Raw genomic sequence first — 14,491 nt, 5'->3', positions numbered from 1 at the left:
TGGACAGAAACGGGCCTAAAGCGCACTGATGGGCTGGAGTGAGGGGAGGGGGACAGCAGGTAGCTCAGGTGTGCAGCCCTTTCGAAAGGCCGAATATTTTAATAACATATCGATGGCCTGTTCTCCACTCCCCTTTTCCACAAGGTCAGAGGGCGAGATCTTTACATGCTACTTAAAATAATAAAACTGAAGTTTCAAGTCCACTCCTCAAATGACGAGCCAGGAAATGCGCAAAGGGGGTGGGGGCAGGGGACAGGAGTTGTGAAAACGCTCAAAAGAACGGGACCAAAGTTCACCAAATAAACAGCTCACCTGACAATAGATATAATTTCTAAAATATCACTGCCCTCAACTTTCCCTCATTTAGACAACTGGAAAAGATTTTCCAGAGCAGAACTTAGGATGTTCATCCCGCCCGCGGACCAACAAACACGGGCAAAAAACATTAACCCACCCAACAACCTCAGATGTACACCACAAGTGGCAGCTTTGTTTTAGAAAGCGTTTTTACAGCACGCAACACAATCAGGGTCATATAAGTGGCGAGGATTAGATCTAGATGTTACAAATGAGTAACAAACAAGCAAACCAAAAAAAAAAAAGAAAAGAAGGGAGGAGGAGAGATAAAGATGATAGATCATGTTCGATGGAAAGAAGGAGCAAACCACGAGAGAGCACACGCCAACCACCCGCCCAAACGACCGTGACAGCGCCCGACTGGTCTTTCCTCACTGGAGTACACGGACACAGATAAGGGCCGGAGACTAAACATCCGGGAGGTGAGAGAGTTGAAATGGCCAAACAATAAAGTGAAGATTTGAATATGAACATATCGTCAAGGGTCTGTTTTGTTATTTGCACTCAAAGCTCGAAATAAAAGAAGACAATCGAAAGCACACGTCTGCCTTCGTCAGCTCTCGGTCACAGACAAATTGAACAAAACGCTCACAACAACCAATGCACCTGCTCCCTGCTCCCACTCAGAATACCGCGATTCAACCGAAATCTGACCTCGGACATTGCCAAGGCATTTTCAGCCTTTTCATGGCCACCAGAAGAACTGGCTGCAGTTTTGAAACGGCCAAATGTAATGAATTCTATGTTCTAAAATTCCAACTGGAAATCGTCAATGCTCTCAGTAATTTCTCTGAAATGCAAACTAGTTGTATTGCCTTGGAAAACGTGAATCTCACCTTTGTCTTATCTGAAGCCTTGAGTTCCTCCAAAGGAATGCTCACATAACATTCTTTTAAAAAATCCTTACTTTAACTTTAAGACAGGTCAAAGCAATACTGCGTCTATGTTTTAGCAATTGGGTGCTTTGCCGAAGCATGCAGAAGACATAAAAGTCCTATTCCCAAATGAGGAGGTAAATTTCATAGAACGAGTAGAAGGACACTGTATTGTATTTCTTTGGTCCAGGTTGGCCTTGAAAGGCAAAGTCAAAGCAGCTAAAATGCTAAAAGATCTAAATATTGTGTCGAAGAGGGGAGGCATAACATCCTCAACTTCATCTATGTCATAAGGTAAAAGCTTTACACACCCTTCTTCGTCTCAAATATAGAGCTTTTTGAGCTGTTGTACAAGGAGGTCAGCATAATTGTAGCTACTATTGCATGGAACCAGATAAGAACCCTAAAAAAAAAAAAATGGAAGCAAGCAGAAGCTGCAGACCACACTATCTGCTGATAGAAGGGAACAAACGACCAAATGAAAAGAAAATCAGCCGAAATCATCGTATAAATATTCATATACAACTTTTACATGGAATGCATCACAGACTTGCTATAAAGAGGATCCGGGTTTTCTTGAACAGGTGTCTAAGAAAGTTACTGAGGATCAGATGGACAGACAGGGTCACCAAAGTGGAAGTGTTAAGGAAAACAAGACAGATACCAGTCAGAGATGAGGTAGGAAGAAGGCGGTGGCGATGGATTGGACATACTCTCAGGAAGTCAGGCAGCTGCAAAACAAAGAAAGTTTTGGATTGGAACCCACAGGGTAAGAGATCAAGGGGAAGACCGCGTGGAATCTGGAGAAGAATCACAGAAATCGATGTACAGAAAAGTGGGAAGACATAGAATAACATCAAAAGGCTAGCCCAGGATAGAGAAAGGTGGAAGGTGTTTGTCCGTGGCCTATACCCTGGTGCAGGGTGAAAACGGCAATGACGATAAACAACTTTTACTTGTTTTGCATAAATTAACTCCTCAAAGTTAATCAGGTAGAAGAAAATAGGGGTACTTACTCTTCATCTTTGTAGAAATCAGAGAACAGCCCAACTCGCTGGAATCGCTTGCGTGGGGGTTGTCCGGATGAAGGCTGGGACGGATCAACAACAATATTATCATCCTCATCACTGGACGAGCTGCTTTCCGAGCTAAAAAAAAGATACATAGCAAACATGAAAATTAACAACTTTAACTTTAAAAAATTCCAATATTTATCGAGACAAAAGTGTAGTTATTGTGAACAAACATGCAGTCCTTGAGAAACCCCACAAAGGATGCCAGACAGTTCTAAGTAAGGAAAGAGGCAATTTCTGACTACATGTTATCATATGTCTTAGTTTAGTTTCAGTATTTATATGGTTTTAAGGCACGTTCCAACAAAATTTGGTCACACTTGTAGGTGCCGAAGATTAAAGGCGTTTAAGAGAGAAACAAACACAAAAAAGAAAGAGGAAAGATAAGATGTTGTTTAAGATAAGGGGAGCAAAACAACACCAGAGCACCCACCAACCTCCCACTGTTTGGTCTTAAAATGGCATCCGGAAATAAACCTTGATAAATCCCAACAGGGTAAAAAAAAAAACCCAGACTACACAAGGATGCCTCCAGAAATTGCATGCTCTTTAAAACTGCTTCCACGCCATTCACCATCCCTTAGGTTGAGTAGTTCATGATTAATCAGCTAAAAATTAGTCACATTTTAAAAGGATAATCCAAGGCCAAAACTATTACTGAAAAGTTTGTTTTTGTTTTAGTAAAGTGCTTTACGGCGCTCGCAACTGCATAAAGGTCATATGAGCGTGCGGGACACACCTAATATTTTCAGTTGGTAGGCAATTTTGAAATTTGCCCGGGTGGCGGCCAAAGCCTACTCTTATCGATTTTAGACCACCAAGGGATCTTTAATGTGCGCAACTTGCACACGGGCCCTCCGACATTTTTCGCCCTTGTCCGAGAAGGGTAAGTGTTGATCTTCCCTACCAGAAGATCAGGGGTGTGGCTGAAAGACAGCAGTAAGAAGAGGCGAAGGAGTAGCAGTAGAAAGGCTGTAGAAAGAATCAGGAGCCCAGAGGAAGGGGCAAAGGAGGTGAAAGCATACGACAGAACATTGCTAGAGAGCAGGAAAAGAGGTGAAAGGAGACAAATTTAGAGAAAAAAAATTTTCAGTCGCTACCCGGATTCGAACCCGGGACCTTTTGAATGAGAGGCCAACACCTTAACCTCTATGCCACGAGAGCCCCCTTACTGAAATGGAACAGACTACATGAGAACAATAACAAAGAAATAACCACATTCAAGAACACTAGATAAGGCAAGCATACCTTAATCCCACCTTCAACCCAAAATGCATGAAAAAATAAATAAGACCCCAAACCTTTTGAAACAGAAGACAAGCAGACACTACTAATAATGAATAGCATTTGTATGTATTTTGTAAGCGCAAATTCCCACTCAAAGGCAAGACCTATGCACTTTACAATCTATATAAATACCCCAGCAGACCTGATAATATTCTCAAACAATCTTAACTTCCTGGGAAGCATACAGTGCAAGATTCCTTTTACAGGCACTAAAACACTAACATACAGACAAGGTCAGACAAGGCTATATACTCAAACAAAACTTGACTTTTCACCAAATAACCGTTTGTTCACAGCAATTCCATCAAAATGTCCCAATTAACTCCCCTAACAAACTACAGTAAACGTGTACGTACCTTTCACTTGCAATAGCAGCTTTGATTTCTTCCACCAGTTTGCGTTTGGTGCAGTGGTCAAGCGGCAATGGCTCATATTCCGACAACAAAGAGCTCCCAGTTGCTGACTTGTTCGCACCAGAGCTACTCCGATTATTGCACAGTTTGGTTTTACATGAGATAGACCCAGTCCTTGACTTCAGAGGGAACGATGAAGGTCTTAGAATCCTCTTAGGTGAAACAACGTCTTTGTTCCTCAAAGAGTGAGGACTTGCAATAGATTCAGCACATGAAAGAGAATTGCGAGTTGCCAGCTTTCTTGGTGACAAGCAGGTCTTAGATGGAGAGTTTGTGATCTCTGGGGGCTCTGAGAATACTTCATTGTCTTGATACAGATGGGGTGAGAGTGCTGTGGTTTTCTCCAGTCGGGGAGGCGATGAGTCTGAATCATATCCTGAGAGATTGGATGATTTTCGTCGTTTCCGTGAGCCCCTTGTATTTGATTTCTCTATGGCAGACTGAGAAGTCTTTTGCACTGGACTGGGTTCACAGCTACTGACCAAGCGGTCACAGGGAATGCTGGAACCGCTGTGTAACTGTGCCGATGAATTCGGTCGCGAACGGCAAACACCGGGTGAGAGAGATTGCTCCAGAAGCTGACATTCAACACAAGTCAATTTGTCTTCCACAGAGGAGGACATTGAATGAACTGGACAAGTCAATACACATGAGCTCCTCGACTGGTGCCTCCTGCCAGCCACTGAGGAGCCTGTCGGGGACGGGGATGACAGTGATTGCAACGTAGAGCTGCGGGTAGAGAGTCGACTGGGACAGGACGAAGGCGAAGGTGTGTAGTTGGTGGAACCGCCTGTAGTGTAGCTGCTGGTGTCAATGGTCAGCTCCTGGCCTACAAACTGTTGGCCAAGGCCCTTGGGAGCCATCTTGTCACCTAAATAATAATGTAGACAAATAGTCTCCATAATAAAATAAACAGACCAATGATATTACAATTTATAAGTACACCCCATACCTTAAAGAGCAGTGTCATTTACAAGCAGTTCCATATTATGATTCAGATAACTTAATTCATTTTTGACAGCTCTCATTTCGTCTTTTTTAGCTGCTTATAATATAATCATCTACCAGATTTCATTCTAGTCTTAGATATCGGGATTTCCTGAAAGGCTATTGAATACAGAGGGAAAATGAGATACCGTTCGTAATAATAAACCTTTTCCAGGAGGATACTATCAGTCTCATTTTTAGAATATTAGCAAACAACTGTACACAATATCCACTGAACTTACGAATGTATCATATTTAGTAAAATCGACATTCAATAAAGGGCAAATGGGAAGAGGCTTAACAATGTTTCTTAACATTTTTTTGTTACAAAATTCATGATTCAATCTTTTAACCACTTAGATAGGTTAACTCTACATATAACAATGAGCCAGTTCACTCATCATGTTTCATGATTTTCTTCAATCCCATTACAAATGATACAGTATTATCTCAGAACACAACAGCACAAAGTAAAGCTTGTTTTTATCCCATCTTTTTCTGAGGTCTTTAAAATAACCTAACAAGCATTTCCACTGAAGTTCATTACAAAAAACAAACACATTAGACTTTAAATAAAAAAACAACCATTTTCAACCATAACTATGGAAGCCCACAAAGCAGAAGGACAGTTCCACTTGAATCTTATCTTCAATAAAGATGTAGTCCACTTAAGTCTCAGCTCTATACAAAATCTGAAAGATACATCATCTCATGTTTAAGGGCTGACAGCAGGTAGTTCAGTCTCTAGCACAGCCAGTTATTATATTATTATTATATACAGTTCCTCAAACCCAAATGTGATCATAGCAGGCCATCAAGCCCGATAAGTATGTGATGGGATACGTCTTTATTACCTATCTTGTAAACCATGTCAACTATAGTGTGACTACGTATAAAAAGGACACCTAAAATTTACTATAGATAAATAAAGGTATCTTACCTTGCTTACTGCCCTCCAGCCCAAACTTTTTGGATTTTCTAGCCCTCCGTCTGTTTGCTGCAGTTTGTTCCTCTATCTTTTCAACTGCAGAAGAGCTGTTTTGCAGCAGTGATGGCTTTGGCAGTGCCTGTGTTGCATCAATGTTCACAAGGCGATGTCTTTTCTTAGGTGGCAACCATTGGTCACTGGAGTCACTGATGTAAGAACTATCTTGCTGCTCGGGAGCAACATCAGATGAACTTTTCTTTCTAATACTCCTATTACTCCCTATCGGCTTGAAAGCAGTAGATGAAGGTACATCATACGGTGATGGAGTCTCTTTTCTTGTTTTTAAAAGTTTAGATTTATCCATATTAACCGTATCCAATTGGAGTGGACGCTCTTTAGGTTTTCTATTGACATCTATCCTAATGACTCTAAATATTGATGGTAGGGGCATTTCACCAGGACGAACTCTTATGAAATTATCAGCCTGGTTTTCTGATACTGCCATATGTCCAAGTCCTTTAATTAACATGTCCAGCTCAGCAGCAAAAACTGGGTCAATGATGTTCTTATGCTTTGACTTGCGGTATAGAAGACGGTGTCTCTTTCTTCCTTTCCTATCAGAACCATCAGAGTGTTCCATGTCAGTTGACCTGTGCTGGGTTTCCACACCAGTGCCTAAGCGGAAAACATTGAGGCGACTTGACGCAAGAATCTTGGAGGGCTGAACGCGTGACGTGAAGAAAGACAGTCTTTTCTGGGACGTTCCTGAACCAAACATCCCCACACTTTTCTCAGGTGGAGCAGAACTAAATTTCCCAAATCTTCTTTGAGGAGAAACAGTACTGAACATACCCAACTTTTTTAGAGGAGGGGCAGGCTCTGAGGGAGGTTTGCTAACCAGAGGCTTCTTCTTTTTCTTTCGTTTGGTCCTCCTCATCATGACGTGTAACTTGGGTCTCTTGGCTTTAGTCTTTACAGGTTTCCCAAGTGCAGGCTGAGGCACTTTAGGAAACGGGGGCGGATGCGCAACTTTGAAAGGATTATCAAAAGAGAGGCTTGACACAACTTCATGATTTTCTTCCTCTGAAGGGAACTGACTGTCAATCGATGACTTAACACTCTTTAGCAAAGCATCAAAGTCTTTATCTTTATCTTGAAACAACGATTTCTCAGGAAGTTCTCTAACCTTTTCACTTGATTCTGTATTCACAGACAGATCTTTTGAGATTCTTGAAGATGAAGACAATGCAGCCTGTGTTGAACCAACTTGAGAAAGTTTAGCTTTTTTATAAGGTGACTTCTTCAAGGTATTACCTTCTTTAACCAAGGGTACTGCTTCCTGCTGACTTTGTACTGGCACAGTTCTCTTTTTCCTTTGAGTAAAGAACTTTTTACGTCCACATTTTCGTTTCATCTTGGGTTTCACTTTCATGGGCGCAACAGGCACAGAAATATCACCTACAGCAAAATCTTGAACAGGAACAGGGTTTTTCCTCGGTCGTCCCCTTGGGCGCTTAATTTGACCTGCACTTTTATCTTTATTCTCAACAATTTTATGAGGGAAGGTTTCTTTTCCAAGAACAGCAATTTTCTTTTTACCTAGTGATCCTTTTGGCCTTCCAAGAACTCTTCTCTTGCCGCTGAGTGGAGCAACCTTATCAGCACTTCTTCCAGTTCCAATCTTTACTGGCTCAAAGCAAGCATCAGAACTTCGAACATCCCTACACATAATCACATCCACACTATCATTCCTAATGCTGCCTTTCTTTTCTTCCCTTTCACCTGCTGTATCTGTTTCAATAGTATCACAGGGTGGTGCCTCTCGATCAAAAACACTACTGTATAACATACTCTTCTTGTGTTTCAATAATAAGGTCTTCTTTGTCTTGGGAGGTCTTCCTCTCTTCTTCCTGCCAGAAGTTTGATTTATTTTGTGTGGAGATGAGACGATGATGCCACTTGCACAAGGCAGGGGTGAGACCCTGCTTGATGTGTCAGAGGCATTGTTAGTTACGCTAGATATGGCACACACTGTTTCAGCTGTTTGCGTGGTCCCACTCTGAGGTGGATATGGCAATGCAGCATTCAATGAGTTGCTTTCTTTGCTAGGTCTTCTGCTGTCATGTACAGTTTCATCACTGTGTGAGTACACAGTTCCGACTTCCATATGGGTTTCTTTTTTATTGAGCTGCTCTGACAGCTGATGAGAGAGGGGGTCCGTGTTATCCAGCGGATCCCTCTTTTTGTCAGACTGTTGACTTGCTGATGCCACACTGGAAGGGAGAGTTCCATGATGACTATCAACACTTGTCTCTCCATTTGCTCCAGAATTTGGAGATTCGTTTCCAAAAGGGGATTCATCCAGTGAAATGATGCCACTGTCTGGGGAAACGTTTGGCAAAGTATCTAATCTGAGCAAATTGTCTTGAACATCCTGCGATTGAGGCACATGTGGATGGTTCAAAACTTTTCCACGTTTGGTTACTTTAACATTCTCCTGTGGCTTTGTCACCTCTGATTCAAGAGGCAAAGAAAACTCTTTTGACTGAAATTCCTCAATAGTATTCTGAGGAACATCTGAGATGCACACAGGCTCACAGTTAATGTTGGAGCTTTCCACAACACTCACTGGTTGTACATCGCTGCTTGAAAGCTTTTTCGTATGGCCACTCTCCGATGACAGCTTACCAACTGAAGAATTCACAATGGCATTATTCGAAGGTAAATCATCAGTACATGCATATCCCTCTGGTCGTATTTCCACATCTGAACTGTTCACGTCAACCTGCGGTGTTGATTGAAGATATTTTTCGCCCGTTCGTGGTTCCTAAAAAAAACACATAAAAAATAACATTGAAACTGCTAAAAAAAATTTTTAATCAAAGTAAGAATGTTATTGATACAACACTCTGGTGGTTCCAACTAAACATTTCACAATACTTTTGATTTTCACCCATTAGAGCGTAAAGCTGACACTTGAAAAAAAGTATGCTTTCAAAACCCACACACTTTTAATGACACAAATGATCACCAAAATGTAGGGATTTGAGTTTGAGTTTGTTGAAACAAGTACAGGGGTAAATAATCATATAAGCACCAGTGTACTCCTCTACTGTTAGAACTCATAAGCAGTGCTTGGGAGCTGAATGTATTAATCTAGACATTATTTCTTCATAAATATTCTGAAAAACAATGAGCTATTAATAGAAACAAATCTGACGGGACTAAATCATTTTGCAGGAAAAGTCAAAACACAATGAAAGGCCACCAATAGATTAGTAATAAAAAAGAAAGATCAATATAATCTTCCTGTACTACAAATCTTCCAAACTCTTTTTCAACTGCAAACTATAACACAGCTGAATGCAAATCAAACAAACATTTTGCTCAGTTAATCACATTCATTGATGAAATAATAATAATAATAACAATAATAACGAAAATAATAACGAAAATAATAAAATAATGGTGATAATGATAATAATAAATAATAATAATATTAATAATAATAATTATTATAATAATAAAATAAAAACAAAAATATCAAATATAATAATAATTGCTATTGAAAGTGGTTTACAACTACTTTTACTCCAGCAGACTCAAGAACACCACTTAGAAACATACTCAGCTTCCTGGGAAGCATACAGTGCAAGCACCTGGTTAAGCACTCAAACACTAAAAAACTGACAAGATCTTTCAGTGTCTATAAGGCACCCATTCCACCTAGTAGGTGAAGTAAGACATATTTGTGTAAAATGCCTTTCCAGAGGAACGTAAGGCCCTTGATGGGATTCGAACCCACAACCTTACATTTCAGAATCCAAGAGCTTAACAACAAGACTACCAACACCAAATTTTATGCAGTTTGACTCCAGAAATCAATTAACATCACAGATGAACATACCATCACTCCGAGCACTAAAAATCATCTCACCAAGGCCAAAAATAAAAACTTACAATAAATGATAATTTAAAAAATGAAGAAGCCTAACTAAAAGAAATTACTCCCAGAAGAAGTAAAATTCAAATGAATAGAAAATAATGTCAATAAAGAAAAAACACTGACCAATTAAAACATTTGACTTGTCTACTTATTGTACCAGTACTCTATAAAAATCACAAAGTCAGTACTAACTTTGAATTATTCAATTCTTTAACTATATTTCCAGGGGGGGGATTTTTCCCACTCTGTCGGGCCCTCTATTGGTATGTAACCTGAAAGTGACATAATGCCACTAAATTGGTCATTAAAGCAAAAAAAATGAACCTGCATTGGCGGTTCTTTATCTAATCAAAAAGCTCCCTGTAAAACAGGCTGTTTTCACAATTGCCATTAACTTGACATCATCATCATAATAAAGGAATGTGAACGAGCCACTGCTAGCAGCTCACTGGCACGGCAATTCCGATCGCAAGCCGCTTTAAATAATTGAGAAAATGAAAAGGCAAAGCATCAAAATTATATCATTCACAACATTGAAGATCTTAAGTTTTATTAAATAGATGTACCTGACAATCTTTTTCCATGCAGTCCTTAGATGATTCATCTGAGCTATGAAGCGGCAAGTGACTCATGACGGCTCTGAAATCGTCCACTTCATTATCACAACTTTTTCGGCGACATGAGATGGTCAATTTTAAGCCACCACTGTCAAGATTTGAGCTCTCAATAGAAAACTCTTCTTCACTCAAACTGTTATTGAGTGAACTTGTGTTTGTGTCACTGGACTCATGCTCTGAATGCAACACACCAGATCCATCTCGATTCATGTCTTCCTTGTTGTTCTATCAAATATTAGCATTGTTTACAGCTGACACCTGTGGATGAGATAAGAAATAAACTGGTTCAGAATCTCATTATAGTTTGATAACTGAGGAAAATTTGAATTTGTATGTGACACCACATGACCCTAACGTAACACACTCTGTAAAATTCTTAAATTGAATTTTCACCAAAAAAAACTACAACACTGACTACAAAAAACAGCAACTGTGAGAGCACAAAAAAGTATGATGAGTGAAAAAGTTATAATTTACTATAGTTCAAGTTTGTTACAATACACTATCAAGACTTGGTAATAACAATCACTTGCCAATAAAACAGACCTGCCACTCTATGAAATCTAAAAGTTACGGTCTCAGGTGAAGGGGGGGAAAAAATCAGCATTTACTGAACAACGGGATCAACCAATCCAAGATGACTGCCAAGTTGACTTAAAATTAATATAGCCATGTAGATCTATATGCCCAGTGTGCGTGTGTGTGTGTGTGTGTGTGTGTGTGTGTGTGTGTGTGTGTGTGTGTGTGTGTGTGTGTGTGTGTGTGTGTGTGTTATCATTATTTTTTTTAAATCCTGAAGTATCAGGTCAGGGACACACACACACCCGTAACTTGTCTCCAAAGACACTTCAACTATTAATGTGTGTGAACATAAGTTGACCCCATCGACGGAGGGTCCACGACACACAGGAAACTCACACGCCAAAGTTCTGTGATGCAAACAGACGGTTGAAACAGTTTTTTCTACCGACGAGTCTTGATGATGGGCCGGACTAAAAGCAGAACTTGAACAAAGCTTGTTTTGAAAGTAACAGCAGAATTATGAATATTGATCAATTGAATGTCGCAATTGCCTTGATGAAACAGTTATCAGGCCATCATCGGAAAATTCGGAGGGGAAACAATTTAAAAGCGAAAGTAGATCTTAAGAATGTCCCGAGTCGGAATGCCAAATCAATACTACTTCCATTATAGTTGAAATAACATGTGCAACCAAAGATCCAACACAACTTGGGGCAAGTCAACTAGAAAATCCGACATCCATATTTTGGAAAATAGTGCTCTGAGTTCCTGCTGACAAAAAGTTTAACAGGTGCTTCCTGAGACAGAGAAAAAGGAATGAGCTTTTATTTTAGAAAAATCCAGTGCAGCGGATGCACACAAAAAAAAGGGATACACTTGTACACGATCGAAATTTGGAAAATCGGGATGCTTGAGATTTGAGGCAAAAAATCAGGATATCCTGATTAAATTTGGATGAGTGGCAGGTACTGGCAGGTCTACAATTATACCTGAATACCAAGAAGAAGTAAATAAAGTATACATATAGTAAAGGTCTCTGAGTATCAAACGAATAGAGAGTTCACCAAGTACCTGCTTTACATTTCATTTTTCGTCAAAAAGAATTAAAAGAATGGTATAGCATCAAACCCTCAACAGTCTTTTTACCTAGATCTAGATCTAGATGTAGATACAATAATATGAATATGAGTTCACTTATAATTTCAGTGTTTAATTTTATTTACCATGCCATGCAACCCTACTCACTCACTAAAGTCTTAGCATCAAAGAAGAGCCAATTCATTTAAAATTTCAATAACCACAGAAAACACCAGAGAACCAAGTTTCATTCCACTAAAAAGTAGATCTAGATCTTGATTAAATACAGGCCTCCTAAAATTAAAATCAAAAGATACTGACCTAGACCTAGACTGGACTAAATTCAAGATTACACTAGATCTCTAGAGACTCTCTACCTCCCTTTCACTCATACACATATCCCCCCCCCCCCCCCCCCCCAAACACACACACACATTACATAAAGAGTTACACCGTTTCTATTAATCTCTCTCTACAGTGTCTCTACTTAGGCCTCTATAGCCTACTACTTAGCAACAATAGTAGGCCAAGCCAAGCTGGTATACCGTATACTGTATTAAATTAGTAGGTTCTAGTTAACAATATTAAGCCTAAGGGCGATTGTGTAGTTTCATTCGTTAAAGTCAAGAGTAGGGGATAGGCTCTATATATAAAAGAAGTAGAAGGCTAGATCTAGATCTAGATTTAGATCATGTAGATCAAGAGATCTAGATCTACTACTACTACACTACACACAAGAAGAGTAAGAGTCAATAAGACATAAAAGAGTCTAAGACAAGAGCCTAGCCAACCTTGATCTCTAGACTAGATCTAGATTCTAGATCTAATATCTAGTCCAGATTCTAAAACTAAATCTAGCTGCTCAACAATATTTAGAAGATATCGATCGACCAGAGCAAAAGAATCTCTATCAAGCCACATCTGCTTTACTGACTGTATCACGGTACTGTGTGATGCGTTACTAATTCAACAAATTTGCTGGCACTCAACTCACAACTCAGTGCTGGTTATTTCTATTGAATTACCATCTGTGTCCTGTGGTCTTGGTCATTAGTTAATACAGGGTCATAATCGACCCATTACGTAACAGATTATACATCTGTCACAGTATGCTTCTCTTTCTACTTCGTGCTGTGCGACCAATGTAATGATTCAACAATAAACAACCATCGAAGGTGGAAGTATATGTGCCTGAGTAAGCTGGCATCTAACGAACTGGTCAAACAAACTGTTACACAGACTGAGTAAAACTAAAACTAAAACCCGGAAATTGAGTTTATACACGTTCTATTATAATCACAGATAATAGTACTCAAGTATAGCTGCAAAGTGCTCACACGGGAGTATCCCATACAACGGTTTAAACTCCATCCAAGTCAGAAAATCCACACATCACTGAACGTAAACATGGATCCCAGTCACAGACATAACATTCTACGCCATACTATTACGATCATGAAAATGGCGTCTGCGGTTTTTTGTCCACAAACTCGTAAGGGAAAACCACAGGTTTACATAAAATCTCTCTAATGAGTGTAGCGAATGGACTCCTTTTAAATATCTAGAAAAAACAGTTCAAACAAAAATAATTCTATTTATAAGGATAACCTGCACTGTAACACTAGATCCATATAATTCTCAATAAAATTGATAAAGTTGTGATAATCAACAAGAATCCTTTCGATGCTTCAACCGCCCAGTTCCAGATTGTAATTTATAGTAACGGAAGTGCGATGTAGTGTTCCGGAATACATTGCTGTGAACAGGGATAACAGTACAAAAGCTACGTTTTCAATATACTCTCTCTCTCTCTCTCTCTCTCTCTCTCTCTCTCTCTCTCTCTCTCTCTCTTTCTTTCTCTCTCTCTCTCTCTCTCTCTCTCTCTCTGTATGTGTCTCTCTCCATCTCTCTCTCCATCTCCCCCCCTCTCTCTCTCCATCTCTGTCATTTTAGCTCTCTTCCTCGTGGTCTCTATCTCTCAACATCCCTTTCTCAAATTCGAGATCGGTCTTCCCTCGGGGTTTTTTTCCTCTTTCTTTCTCTCCTCTCGTCATCTATTATTCATCTATCTGTCTATCTCAGGGGGGGCTTTGTGGCCTTAAGGTGTTGGCCTCTTATTCAAAGGTTTCGAATACGGGTAGCGACGGAAAATTTTTCTTCTCTAAAATTGTCTCCTTTCACCTGTTTTCCTGCGCTCTAGCAATGTTCTGTTGTCAGCTTTCGTCTTCACTTTCTCCTCCTTCCCTCTCACCTCCTTTGCCCCCTCCTCTGGGCTCCTGGCTCTTTCTGCAGCCTTTATACTGCTACTTAATTCTTGGCTCCTTAACTGCTGTCTTTCAGCCACATCCCCGACCTATGGTAGGAAAAGATCTACCCCTAGCCTTCTCGGACAAGGGCGGAAAATCTTGT

General features: G+C 39.9%; 1 protein-coding gene across 5 annotated transcripts in view; it reads right to left on the bottom strand.

The window, feature by feature from the left end:
* LOC101849998 (histone-lysine N-methyltransferase ASH1L) overlaps positions 1-13,766 on the bottom strand; it is a 58,802-nt gene extending 45,036 nt beyond the window's left edge. For 2 of the 5 annotated variants that reach the window (XM_005095586.3, XM_035969031.1), the window contains exons 1-5: positions 13,420-13,682; positions 10,433-10,741; positions 5,933-8,747; positions 3,949-4,876; positions 2,249-2,380 (exon numbers count right to left, since the gene is read on the bottom strand). In XM_005095586.3, the coding sequence (XP_005095643.1) occupies positions 2,249-2,380; positions 3,949-4,876; positions 5,933-8,747; positions 10,433-10,693 (4,136 nt within the window). In that variant the 5' untranslated portion in view covers positions 10,694-10,741; positions 13,420-13,682. The other 3 variants (XM_013080955.2, XM_013080953.2, XM_013080952.2) reach the window with 3 other exon arrangements.
* Positions 13,767-14,491: the final 725 nt, after the last annotated feature.

This window comes from Aplysia californica, unplaced genomic scaffold (assembly GCF_000002075.1).
Source record: "Aplysia californica isolate F4 #8 unplaced genomic scaffold, AplCal3.0 scaffold00107, whole genome shotgun sequence".
NCBI classification, from domain to species: Eukaryota; Metazoa; Mollusca; class Gastropoda; order Aplysiida; family Aplysiidae; genus Aplysia; species Aplysia californica.
This window is presented reverse-complemented; position numbering and strand designations above follow the sequence as displayed.